The sequence below is a fragment of the Cherax quadricarinatus genome, chromosome 52 (assembly GCF_038502225.1).
Source record: "Cherax quadricarinatus isolate ZL_2023a chromosome 52, ASM3850222v1, whole genome shotgun sequence".
Classification (NCBI taxonomy): domain Eukaryota; kingdom Metazoa; phylum Arthropoda; class Malacostraca; order Decapoda; family Parastacidae; genus Cherax; species Cherax quadricarinatus.
The window spans coordinates 29,595,715-29,609,764 of record NC_091343.1 but is presented as its reverse complement, the minus strand read 5'-3'; the positions used below and the strand labels follow the sequence as shown (position 1 = coordinate 29,609,764).

General features: G+C 39.9%; 1 protein-coding gene across 1 annotated transcript in view; it reads left to right on the top strand.

Annotated features, from left to right (window-relative positions):
• LOC128696864 (nephrin-like) overlaps nucleotides 1–14,050 on the top strand; it is a 124,379-nt gene that overhangs the window by 28,833 nt on the left and 81,496 nt on the right. The window contains exons 2-3 of the mRNA XM_070096220.1: nucleotides 8,009–8,217; nucleotides 9,367–9,468. Coding sequence (XP_069952321.1) covers nucleotides 9,441–9,468 — 28 coding nt within the window. The 5' untranslated portion in view covers nucleotides 8,009–8,217; nucleotides 9,367–9,440. The remainder of the gene's footprint in view (nucleotides 1–8,008; nucleotides 8,218–9,366; nucleotides 9,469–14,050) is intronic.

Genomic DNA, 14,050 nt, shown 5'->3' with positions numbered 1-14,050 from the left:
CTCTTCTATATACTATAACCTGAACCTCACTGTCCTCGTAAGAACTCTTAACTGTTTTCAGTAACCTACCATCTGTTCCATGCATTTGCAACATCTGTCACGTTGCTCCCTATTTACCCTTTTATATGTCTTTTCCAAATCCATCAATGCAACGAAAACCTCTTTACTCTTATCTAAATGCTTTTTACCTACATGCTTCACTGTAAACACTTTGTCTACATATCCATTACGTTTCCTAAAGGTTCTGCTATCCTGCTGTCCGTCTTACTCTTAATTCTTTCAGTAATTACCTTACCATACACTTTACCAGGTATATTCAACAGCCTTATTCCTTAATAATTTTTACACTTTGTTTTTTACACAGGGTTTGACAAGGTTAAGAATCCCTAGCTTTATTGACAAGCTATTTACAGGTTGAGGATTCCTAACTTTATGGACAAGCTAAGAGCTGTTACCTACATGAGCTCATTTGAAAGCATTATTATGAGACACACAAATAGGGAACAGGATGAAGTTGGAGCCATCGGTGGGTCAGCATTTTCATTTGATCAACTGATTTTATCTCGTTGACATCATAATGCTGTACGAATGTTCCATACTCGAGTCATCCTGGGGATAAATGATCTCAGATGAAGTGATGCTCTGGAGAAGGGTACAGCCAGAGTGAAGTTGCTGCTTTCTGCCTGTCTTGTGATATAGAAGCTTGCTTCTCGCTGTTCTCGAAGTGGATTCAAGTGTGGTACTTGAACAGTATTGGCCTTGTACATAACAGTAAGGCCACCCACATCCCTCCTGTGTTGAAGCCTCTGCTGAAATGAGAGATCTATCCAGGATTGGTCCCGGTGAGAGATGAGACGTCTTGCTCTGATCTCTACTCTATCAAGCAGTCGCAGATGAGAGGGGGGGCAGGTGTTAAGAAATGTGTTACAAGCTAAGTTGAAGATTAAATATTGGGGAAACTTAGCTTGATAGACAGCTTTCGCCTACACAGCCGTCCCTGCAGGCGATGTCTTGAGAAGCTGTCATATCCACTTCTCAATGGGCTGGAAAAGAAGCTTATTATGAATTTAAATTACCCCTAGGGGGTATTATGTCAGCATATATCAGAAACTGATTGCTGACAACACTTACTGTTGTGGACTTAAAAGTCCTCTCCTCACCGGGGTTTACGATAAGTTACTAAATCGCATTTCTGTTCTCAACTGAGCAATCAATAGTGTACTTACCTGAGTATATGTATCTGACCCATAGTTGTACCCGGATATCCGATGTCTTGATTGAAGAATAGTGTTCTTTGAAGAATGTCGCACTTCACTCTGTTGGATTGCAACACTCGTTGTTACACTGTTCGTCAAGATTTATTTTTTCACAATCTTATCACTAAAAAAGCTCATCACACTTCTCTGTGAGTGTTTATTGTGTTTTGTGACACTATGCACACTAATGCATGGATCAGTGTTGTTTATTGGTTATCCTGGCATCAGTGTGAGTCCCAGTAGGGTCAAAAGTAATCTGACCTCACACCATCTCGCCGCACCTCGCTTGTCCCCAGCATAATGGAAACAATGATCTAGTACATTTCGCTTCCTTGCCAAAACTCCATTAGGAAGCAAAGCAGAATGCTTGATTCTTGCTGCCTTAAGCATAGACAACAATGTACACTATCTTTACCATGGTACTAAAGTGGGAGCAGGATTTTCCTTAATTATCCTGCTAAGGTAAGAGAAGGACTGTCTCTTATTAAACTAAACTAATTGCAACATCGGCCTCTTGCAAGGAACTGCGTGACCATGTCACATGCTCGTGCTGCATCTGAGATCAATTACTTGCTCTAGCAGTAAACAAGATGTTTACTCCTTCTGAGAGGGCTGGATCCCTCAGGTCTGAAAGGGGCTGAAGGGAGCTGAAGGGGCCTGATACTCCCCTCCTGGAGAAAATTTCTGCACAGAAGGTAAACCAAGAAAGTGAAGCATACTCAAGGTGTGAGTGTACTTGTATCTTGTCACCTTTGCCTTTATACAAAGGAACTATGCATGCTCTCTGCCACTCCCTAGTTACCAAACCCTCCTCCAGGTCTTAACCTGCTTTTAACATTTCTGTCTTTATTCTTACAAGCCCTGCTGCTTTCCTCTCTTTTCATTCTACTTACTGCCTCACGCACCTCCCCCACACTCACAACTGGCTCTTCCTCACTCCTATAAGATGTTATACCTCCCTGCCCAATGCATGACATCACAGTTTTCCTATCTTTATCAACATTTAACTGTTTCTGAAAATATTCCGTCCATCTTCCCAATACCTCCAACTCACCATCTAATAACTCTCCTCTTTTATTTTTAACTGTCATATCCATTCATTCCCTGGACTTTGTCAATTTTTTAATCTCACTACAAAACTTTTTCTTAATCTCAGCAAAATTTATTGATAGCATCTCACCCAGTCTCACGTTTGCTCTCCTTATGCATTCCTTCACCACACGTTCAACCTTTCTTTTTTTCTCTCCATGTAATCCAACCTCCTTGCATCATTTCTACTTTGTAAAAAAAACACCGCTCATATACTATTTTTTTCTCTGCTACTGCTCTCTTTACCTCATCATTTCACCAATTGTTCTTTGTCCCTGCTACACCCATTTTGTCCCTGCTACACCCACTTTGTCCCTGCTACACCCACTTTCCTGCAACCACACACTTCTTCTGAACTCTTTAACACTACCTTCTTAAATCTATCCCATTATTAATCAATATTTCACTGCATTATACTACAATGCTTATAATTAAAATAATATAATATCAAGTTACTTAAAATAAAAAATAAAATAATGAGAATGTAGCACATTACATTATTACTCCAGGTTGCACGGAATGACTCTGGATGCTACTGATTCACTTTTCTGTTGAGAGATTCAGAATTATAGTTACTGAAGTTAATGGAGAAATTTGATGGAGATTTTTGTGTGAAGGAAAATTAAAGCGATAACATAAAAGCGAAAGGTGATGGAAAATGAAGCAAGATGGTTCAGAATGGAAGTACGCTAATATATTTAGATAGATGGAAGTTAAAATGTTAGTGGCTCTTTGGAAAGTGAACCATAGAATAGAAGTGAGAAGAAATTAGTAAGTGTCTTGAGGAATCTTTGATCAGAAAACGTTAATACACAGCACTTGTAGTTCTACTTGCTATCCTTGGATTGGCAGATCCAAGGATCTGCGGTCAGTGGTCACCTCAGTTCACCGGTCACCTGCAGTCAGTGGTCACCTGAGGCCATACTTGCCTAAGTTCTTGGGAGTTAGCGTGGGCTGTTACCAAGCACCATGACTTGTTGTAGTGTTTTAGAATCTCAGGTTCAGGTGTTGAAGAAGGAGATTCTACTTCTTCAGGAGGAAAATAGGAGGCTGAAGCTTCGCATAGATGGGTTTGGGAGCGAGTGTGAGAAGGATTTAGCTGGTAAGGAGGAAATGGTCACCAGCAGTGATAGTGGCAGCCACTTTAAGTGGCAAGTGGTTCACAGTTCAGGAAGAAGGAAGATGAGGAGAGTTAATAGAGATGTGAAGGTAGGAAATCGATTCTCTGTTCCCCAAGACGAGTGTACTTCAGTGGTTAGTGAGGTTGAAGGTACCACTGATACCCCTGCTAATCAAGGTATGAATATTTTAATAGTAGGCAATTCTCAGGTAAGATATATGGACCGTGCATTTTGTAACAGAGACAGAAAGGTCAGACAGAGAGTGTCTTCCTGGAGCTGGTGTTGGCGACATATTCAGCAGGTTGGATAATATTATGGAAGGTAATGGGAACAAGCCCATTATCTGTCTTAGTGCTGGGGGTAATGACATTGGGAAGGGCAGGAGAGAGGAGCTGCTGGATAAGTACAGGTCAGCCATAGAAGTAGTTAGGTCTAACGGAGGGATCCCAGTCATATGTAGCATCTTGCCTAGAAAGGGAGTGGGCAATGAATGGATGTCTAGGGCAATTGGTATAAATTGCTGGCTAGACAGGTACTGCAAGGAACTTGCAATCCCATTCATTGATAACTGGGACCTATTTTTTGGCAAACGTGATATGTATGCAAGGGATGGGGTTTATCTCTCTGGGGGTGGAGTGGTTGCTTTAGCAAATTCAATTGAGAGGGTAATTGATGACTTGTCTAGGAATTTAAACTGATAGATTATAGAGGTATGGGTGTTTGTGGGAAATAATCAGGCTGCAGCATTAGGTTTAAAAAAAGCAGTTATTACCGGGACACCTCAGGGATATGTTTAAAAGACAATATTCAAAATAAAGTTGCTAGTAATGTCAAATCAATTTATCAACAAAGAAAGATAGTAGAGGGCAAAGAGTGACTAGCTCCCTTAAGGTTTACTATACAAATAGTAGGAGTCTAAGAAATAAGATAGATGCTAAGATTACTTGCAAGTGCAGGTAATATAGATATTATTGGTATAACAGAGACCTGGCTCAACCTGAAAGATAGAGAAATGCCTTCTGAATGCAACATACAGGGTTATAAACTATTCCACACGGATAGGGTCAACAGGAAGGGTGGTGGAGTGGCGATGTATGTCAGAGAAAATTTAAATTGCTGTCTTAGACTCGATGTAAGATTATGCCCGCAAACCCTGATAGGGAGTGCAGTAAGCTGTTATGGGATGAAATTCATAAGGGATCTAGATATGAAAATGTTGTGATAATGGGAGATTTTAACTTTAGACAAATTGATTGGAACAATATGACAGGAAATCTTGAGTCTAGTGACTTTCTTGATACGGTTCAGGATTGCTTTTTAAAACATGTTGTGACAGAACCAACTAGAGGACACAGTCTGCTTGACCTGGTTCTTGCCAACAAAGATTTACTAATTAATAATCTTGAGGTTAATGATGAGCTTGGGGAAAGTGATCACAAATCACTTAGTTTCAATATATCATGGAATTACCCAGATAACTGCAATCAAATCTCTGTCCCAGGTTTTCGCTTGGCCGACTTCATGGGACTGAAAAATTACCTGGGTGGGCTAAATTGGGATGTCCTGACTATGGGTCAGGTAGGTGATCTTGGTTGCCAATATGACGTTTTCCATAGCATAGTTCTAGCTGCCCAGACAACTTTTGTTCCGAGTAGGGAAATTAGATCTAGCAAAAATGATCCCAAATGGATGAACAATAGAGTACAACATCTCATTGGTCAACAAGAGGCATATATAGGCGTATCAAAAGAGGGATGGGCAGTTAAGAAATCAATATATTCAATTAAAGAGAGAAATAATGAAAGGAATAAGAAAAGCAAAATGAGATTATGCGGCTAAGGTCGCAAGAGTTTCAAAGACTAACCCAAAAGGGTTCTTTCAGGTATACAGAAGTAAGATTAGGGACAAGATTGGCCCACTTAAGAGTAACTCTGGTTAGATCACTGACAGTGATAAGGATATGTATGAAATTCTCAATACCTACTTCCTCTCAGTTTTCACCCAGGAAAATACTAGCGATATTCCTGAAATAATAGATTATGTAGAACAGGATAATACACTATGTAGGATTGTGGTAACTAGTTACATGGTTCTCAGACAAATAGAGAAACTAAAACCTAACAAATCCCCAGGCCCTGATGAACTGTTTGCAAGGGTGTTAAAGGAATGTAAAGAGGAACTTAGCATCCATTTGGCTAATCTTTTTAACATATCACTACAAACTGGCATAGTGCCTGATAAGTGGAAAATGGCAAATGTAATACCTATTTACAAGGCAGGTGACAGGTCCTTGGCTTCGCTCTATAGACCAATAAGCCTTACACAAATATCCCGCACATAGAAGAGAGAAGCTTACGACGACGTTTCGGTCCGACTTGGACCCTCTACAAAGTCACAGCGTGACTTTGTAAATGGTCCAAGTCAGACCGAAACGTCGTCGTTAGCTTCTCTCTTCTATGTGCGGGTTATTTGTGTATCGTTCCAGTCACGGTATTGTGCCTTTTTTTGTTATTTAATAAGCCTTACCTCCATAGTGGGAAAATTTATGGAATCAATAATTGCCGAAGCAATTCGTAGCCATCTTGACAGGCACAGATTGATTAATGAATCTCAACACGGTTTTACAAAGGGGCGTTCCTGTCTTACGAATTTACTAACTTTTTTCACTAAGGCGTTTGAGGAGGTAGATCATGGTAATGAATATGATATTGTGTATATGGACTTCAGTAAGGCTTTCGATAGAGTTCCACACCAGAGGCTATTGAGGAAACTTAAGGCACACTGAATAGGAGGAGATATTTTTTCGTGGGTAGAGGCATGGCTGACAAATAGGCAACAGAGTTTGCACAAATGGGAAGAAATCAGAATGGGGGCACGTCACAAGCGGTGTTCCTCAGGGGTCAGTGTTGGGCCCGTTGTTCACAATTTATATAAACGACATAGCTGAGGGAATAAATAGCGACATAAGCAAATTTGATGATGACACCAAAATAGGCCGTCCAGTTCATTCTAATGAGGACACTAGAGCACTCCAGAATGATTTGAATAGACTGATGCAATGGTCGGGGAAGTGGCAGATGCAGTTTAACATTGATAAATTAGACACATGTGCAACTCTTGGGTATCTTTATTGAGGAAACGTTTCGCCACACAGTGGCTTCATCAGTCCATACAAAGGAGAATCTTGAAGAACAGGAGGAGAATGAGGTAATCATTCTCCTCCTGTTCTTCAAGATTCTCCTTTGTATGGACTGATGAAGCCACTGTGTGGCGAAACGTTTCCTCAATAAAGATACCCAAGAGTTGCACATGTGTCTAATTTATCAACATGTCGGTTCTCTGAACCATTCATCTACAAAGTTTAATATTGACAAATGCAAAGTTCTAAATGTTGGTCAGTTAAATAACCATGCCAAATATAAACTAAATAATATAGATCTTAATATTACTGATTGCGAAAAGGATTTAGGAGTTCTGGTTAGCAGTAATCTAAAACCAAGACAACAGTGCATTAGTGATCGTAATAAATCTAACAGAATTCTTGGCTTCATATCTAGAAGTGTAAATAATAGAAGTCCTCAGGTTGTTCTTCAACTCTATTTATCCTTGGTTAGGCCTCATTTAGACTATGCTGCTCAGTTCTGATCACCGTATTACAGAATGGATATAAATGCTTAGGAGAACGTACAGAGGAGGATGACAAAGATGATCCCATGTATCAGAAATCTTCCCTATGAGGATAGGCTGAGGCCCTGAATCTGCACTCTCTCGAAAGGCTTAGAATTAGAGGGGATATGATCGAGGTGTATAAATGGAAAACAGGAATAAATGAAGGGGATGTAAATAGCGTGCTGAAAATTTCCAGCCAAGACAGGACTCACAACAATGGTTTCAAGTTGGAAAAATTCAGATTCAGGAAGGATATAGGAAAGCACTGGTTTGGTAATAGAGTTGTGGATGAGTGGAACAAACTCCCGAGTACAGTTATTCAGGCTAAAACGTTGTGTAGTTTTAAAAATAGGTTAGATAAATACAAGAGTGGGTGTGGGTGGGTGTGAGTTGGACCTGACTAGCTTTTGCTGCTGGGTCTGGTGCCGTGCTCCATCCTTGAGTGGAGGTGACCAGACGGGGTGGGTCATTGGGCGAATCCGGGGGGGGGGACATGGACCTGATCCGCATGGGTCAGTAGGCCTGTTGTAGTGTTCCTTCTTTCTTATGTTCTTATGCTCTTATTGCTTTTGCCATTGAGCTGAGGGGGTTCTAATAGAAAAGTTGCACAGACAGCAGTACTGGATCATGTCTGCATCACAGGCCACTGTCTGTGACCCAACTGCCTCTTCCTACAGCTCCAGCAGTGAATTGTTTAGCAATATATTCATCGCCTTACAGATCTCCATTCTTAGGCTGTTAGATGTCATTACTTCCTGAATGAAACCCGCCATATATGTGGAAATTTAAGAGGTAAACAGTCAGCTTTTTTCCCCAAAATATTACAGATTCTGCAACATAAAAAAAAAGTTACCGTTGCTTCTCTTTTCACAGTTATGACTCCCGGAAGCACAGTGTCCAGGACGCTAGGAACTGGGCTGACGAAAAGAGCTTGGGTGGACGGGGTCACTTTGATTTACACACGACACCGGCTTCACTAGTTCTGGACAACATTCGGCCCACAGACGAGGGCCTTTACCGATGTCGAGTTGACTTCAAAAAAAGCCCAACTAGGAACGCCAGAACCAACCTCACAGTCATCAGTGAGTTGCAAGCTTTTTCCTATTAGCGCAAAATGTATTTCTATTTCTATTTCTCAGTGATATTATTCAGAATCAAGACTTACGCGAGGTGTTGAACACCTCAGTAATGCAATACTAAATAAATACTGCAATGGTTTGGAATAGGCAATCTCAGAATGAACATTAAAATGGTATAAAATACCGACAGGTTGTTAGGTAAGACACATATGCAACAGTTAGGTATCTTTATTTCGAAACATTTCGCCTACACAGTAGGCTTCTTCAGTCGAGTACAGAAAAGTTGATAGAAGCAGAAGATACTTGAAGACGATGTAATCAGTCCATCACCCTTAAAGTTTTGAGGTGGTCAGTCCCTCAGTCTGGAGAAGAGCATTGTTCCATAGAATGAAACAATATGGAGATGAAGTGACAGGATGGAGCCTTATATAGCGCCAGGAGGTGACCTACATCTAGTGACCTACATCTCACCTCCTGGCGCTATAAAAGGCTCCATCCTGTCACTTCATCTACATATTGTTTCATTCCATGGAACAATGCTCTTCTCCAGACTGAGGGACTGACCACCTCAAAACTTTATGGGTGATGGACTGATTACATCGTCTTCAAGTATCTTCTGCTTCTATCAACTTTTCTGTACTCGACTGAAGAAGCCTACTGTGTAGGCGAAACGTTTCGAAATAAAGATACCTAACTGTTGCATATGTGTCTTACCTAACAATCTCAGAATGACACTCCATTCATGATTTTACGCCAATGCATACATAATATAGGTGTTAGAGAAGTGTTAAGCAGATCAAAATAAAGGCAAGACAGAGCACAGTAAAAAAAATTATCTGTACCAAACAGATTTGCAGTTTATATATAAGAAAGTTTACTTTAACAGACACATAGATTAAATATGAGAAATATTTAATCGCATTACAATGCCAAGTCTTCACTGTAAGTAAATATGTACAACATATCTGTTTATATACACCATCAGAGTGGTACCTGTCGGTGTATATGCAATGAGAGAGATATTTTCCATTGTAAATATAATGATATAACTTTAATTTAGTCCTTGTTTTGGGGATAAAATGATTATGCCAAATCTAGTTACAACTTTAATAACGCACATGCGGTCATTAGATTAGAAAAATCATTTTTCAGTTCCTCCAAGTAATCCTGTCATCGTAGCTGAACAGGGACGACCTCAGGTGGGTCCTTATAATGAGGGAGACTCAATGACACTCACTTGTGAAGCCAATGGAGGTAAGTATCACAATTTCTCTCTCTCTCTGTTTCTCTCTTTTTTCTCTGCCTCTCTAAAGGCGAAAGTGAATTTTCCTCGTGTAGAATTTTGGTCTTTGCTGTAGATTAACTGCCAGATACGCTGTAGTGAGGCTAACTTTCTCCTTATTAAACAGGACACATGTGTAACAGTGAGATATTGTTATTCCAGAACGTTTCGCCTGCATTGTAGAAATTTTCAGTCGACTGCATATGAAGCAGCAGAAGCAGTAGAAATGTCAAGTCGTGTTGTGCTCACAGAGACGCTCTTTCTCGGTTGTAATGAGTGATAAGATAAGATAAGATAACATTTCGTTCGGATTTTTAACCCCGGAGGGTTAGTCACACAGGATAACCCAAGAAAGTCAGTGTGCCATCGAGGACTGTCTAACTTATTTCCATTGGGGTCCTTAATTAATCTTGTCCCCCAGGATGCGACCCACACCAGTCGACTAACACCCAGGTACCTATTTGCTGCTAGGTGAACAGGACAACAGGTGTAAGGAAACGTGTCGAAATGTTTCCACCCGCCGGGAATCGAACCCGGGCCCTCCGTGTGTGAAGCGAGAGCTTTAGCCACCAGGCCACCAGGAATATTTAAGTCACTTTCCTCTCACCTTGAACCTTTCTGGCCATTCTCCTCTGACCATTCTCGCCTTTTTCACACATGAAAAAAGGCTATTTCGTTCACACAACTGCCTCTCATTGGATGCTTTGTGCTTCTCACTCCAATGTACACTCCAGAGATTGTTGTGCGTGAATATCCCAGAAGATCCGCAGTTTCTGAGATACTCAGACCACCTTGTCCACCACCAACAATCATACTACGCTAAGAGTTGTTTAGATTGAGGAAACTTAAGGCACACGGAATAGGAGGAGAAATTTTTTCATGGGTTGAGGCGTGGTTGATGAATAGACAGCAGAGAGCTTGCATAAATGGGAAGAAACCAGAATGGGGGCACGTCACAAGCGGTGTTCCACAGGGGTCAGTGTTGGGACCCTTGTTGTTCACAATCTACATAAACGACATAGATGAGGGAATAAATAGCGACATAAGCAAATTTGCTGATGACACGAAAATAAGTCGTCCAGTTCATTCTAATTAGGACATTAGAGCACTCCAGGATGATTCAAATAGACTGATGCAGTGGTCGGAGAAGTGGCAGATTAAGTAAGTAAGTAAGTAAGTTTATTCAGGTATACACAAATACAGTTACATAGAATTATCATACATAGCAGCATATGTGTAGAGAACCTGGGATAACCCAAAAAAGTCAGACAGAGTGACTTAATATAGACAAATGCAAAGTTCTAAATGTTGTACAGGAAAATAACCATGCCACATATAAACTAAATAATGTAGATGTTAATATTACGGATTGCGAAAAGGATTTAGGAGTTCTGGTTAGCAGTAATCTAAAACCAAGACCGGTGGCCTGGTGGCTAAAGCTCCCGCTTCACACACGGAGGGCCCGGGTTCGATTCCCGGCGGGTGGAAACATTTCGACACGTTTCCTTACACTTATTGTCCTGTTCACCTAACAGCAAATAGGTACCTGGGTGTTAGTCGACTGGTGTGGGTCGCATCCTGAGGGAAAAGATTAAGGACCCCAATGGAAATAAGTTAGTCCTCGATGACGCACTGACTTTCTTGGGTTATCCTGGGTGGCTAACCCTCCGGGGTTAAAAATCCGAACGAAATCTTATCTTATCTTATCTTAAAGCTAACAGAATTCTTGGCTTCATATCAAGAAGTATAAATAATAGAAATCCTCAGGTTATTCTTCAACTCTATATATCCTTGGTTAGGCCTCATTTAGATTATGCTGCACAGTTTTGGTCACCGTATTACGGAATGGATATAAATGCTCTGGAAAACGTACAAAGGAGGATGACAAAGTTGATCCCATGTATCAGAAATCTTTCTTATGACAGTAGACTGAGGGCCCTGAATCTGCATTCTCTAGAAAGGCGTAAAATTCGGGGAGGGGGGGGGAATATGATTGAGGTGTATAAATGCAAAACAGGAATTAATAAAGGGTATGTAAATAGCGTGCTGAAAAAATGTAACATAGACAGGACACGCAGCAATGGATTTAAATTGGAAAAATTCAGATTCAGGAAGGATATAGGAAAGCACTGGTTTGGTAATAGAGTTGTGGATGAGTGGAACAAACTCCCGAGCACCGTCATAGACGCTAAGACGCTGTGTAGTTTTAAAAATAGGTTGGATAAATACATGAGTGGGTGTGGGTTGGTGTGAGTTGGACCTGACTAGCTTGCGCTACTAGGTCGGATGCACTTCTCCTCCCTTAAGTGACGTGTCTGACCTCACTAGGTCAAGGCATTGGCTTAAGCCGGTACGAGAATTGGAGCTGCCTCGCATGGTCCAGTAGGCCTGTTGCAGTGCTCCTTCTTTCTTATGTTCTTATTACATATATTCCAGAATCTGATGTTCAGTCTGAAAAGAACTGAATTTCTTGACCTGCGTGCTTTTTAGGCACTGAGGTGCTGCCACGTGATTGGCTGATTTGATATTTGCAGCAATGAGCAGGTGTAAAGTGTATTATGGGAATTTGCTACCAAAATTATTAAATGTTCTTAATAATCATAGAAGTGAAATAACAAGTCAGAAGCATAGGAATTTTTTTAGCTATTATGACATCAGAGATGTTTTAAGAAATGTCTATAAAACTGGGGAGGATTTGCAACCATTTATAGAAATGAAGAGGCAGCTTGTTCTCAGAGGCCCTTGTATTTACGTAGTTAAAACCTAACCCAGGAAAATCTACCCGGGGTAAATCAATGGACCTGTTAAGTTTACTCACTGACAGTCTTTTATATGTATTTATGTTACTATATACATATATATATATATATATATATATATATATATATATATATATATATATATACATATATATATATATATACATATATATACATATATACATATATATACATATATAATGTCGTGCCGAATAGGCAGAACTTGCGATCTTGGCTTAAATAGCAACGCTCATCTTGCCATATAGGACAAGTGAAAATTTGTGTATGCAATAATTTCGCCAAAATTATTCCGAAACTAACGAAAAATATATATTTCACTGTGTTTGTTTAGTATTAAATTATTGTAAACAAATCTAAAATATATTTAGTTGGGTTAGGCTAAAATAAATTGTTCTTGTTATAATAAGGTTAGGTAAGTTTTCTAAGTTCCTTTTGGTGCAAAATTATAAGTTTTTACATCAACATTAATGAAAAAAAATATATCTTTACACGTATAAGAGAAAATTTTAGAAAGGACTTAATTTTAAATTTCTTGCTAATTGACCAGTTTTACATATTAGGCACGACATATATATATACATGTATATATATATATTTACTAAAAATATACATTTACTAAAAAAGAGAAGAAGAAAAACTTTATAAAACTGGGTTGTTTAAATGTGCGTGGATGTAGTGCGGATGACAAGAAACAGATGATTGCTGATGTTATGAATGAAAAGAAGTTGGATGTCCTGGCTCTAAGCGGAACAAAGCTGAAGGGGGTAGGAGAGTTTCAGTGGGGGGAAATAAATGGGATTAAATCTGGAGTATCTGAGAGAGTTAGAGCAAAGGAAGGGGTAGCAGTAATGTTAAATGATCAGTTATGGAAGGAGAAAAGAGAATATGAATGTGTAAATTCGAGAATTATGTGGATTAAAGTAAAGGTTGGATGCGAGAAGTGGGTCATAATAAGCGTGTATGCACCTGGAGAAGAGAGGAATGCAGAGGAGAGAGAGAGATTTTGGGAGATGTTAAGTGAATGTATAGGAGCCTTTGAACCAAGTGAGAGAGTAATTGTGGTAGGGGACCTGAATGCTAAAGTAGGAGAAACTTTTAGAGAGGGTGTGGTAGGTAAGTTTGGGGTGCCAGGTGTAAATGAAAATGGGAGCCCTTTGATTGAACTTTGCATACAAAGGGGTTTAGTTATAGGTAATACATATTTTAAGAAAAAGAGGATAAATAAGTATACACGATATGATGTAGGGCGAAATGACAGTAGTTTGTTGGATTATGTATTGGTAGATAAAAGACTGTTGAGTAGACTTCAGGATGTACATGTTTATCGAGGGGCCACAGATATATCAGATCACTTTCTAGTTGTAGCTACACTGAGAGTAAAAGGTAGATGGGATACAAGGAGAATAGAAGCATCAGGGAAGAGAGAGGTGAAGGTTTATAAACTAAAAGAGGAGGCAGTTAGGGTAAGATATAAACAGCTATTGGAGGATAGATGGGCTAATGAGAGCATAGGCAATGGGGTCGAAGAGGAATGGGGTAGGTTTAAAAATGTAGTGTTGGAGTGTTCAGCAGAAGTTTGTGGTTACAGGAAAGTGGGTGCAGGAGGGAAGAGGAGCGATTGGTGGAATGATGATGTAAAGAGAGTAGTAAGGGAGAAAAAGTTAGCATATGAGAAGTTTTTACAAAGTAGAAGTGATGCAAGGAGGGAAGAGTATATGGAGAAAAAGAGAGAGGTTAAGAGAGTGGTGAAGCAATGTAAAAAGAGAGCAAATGA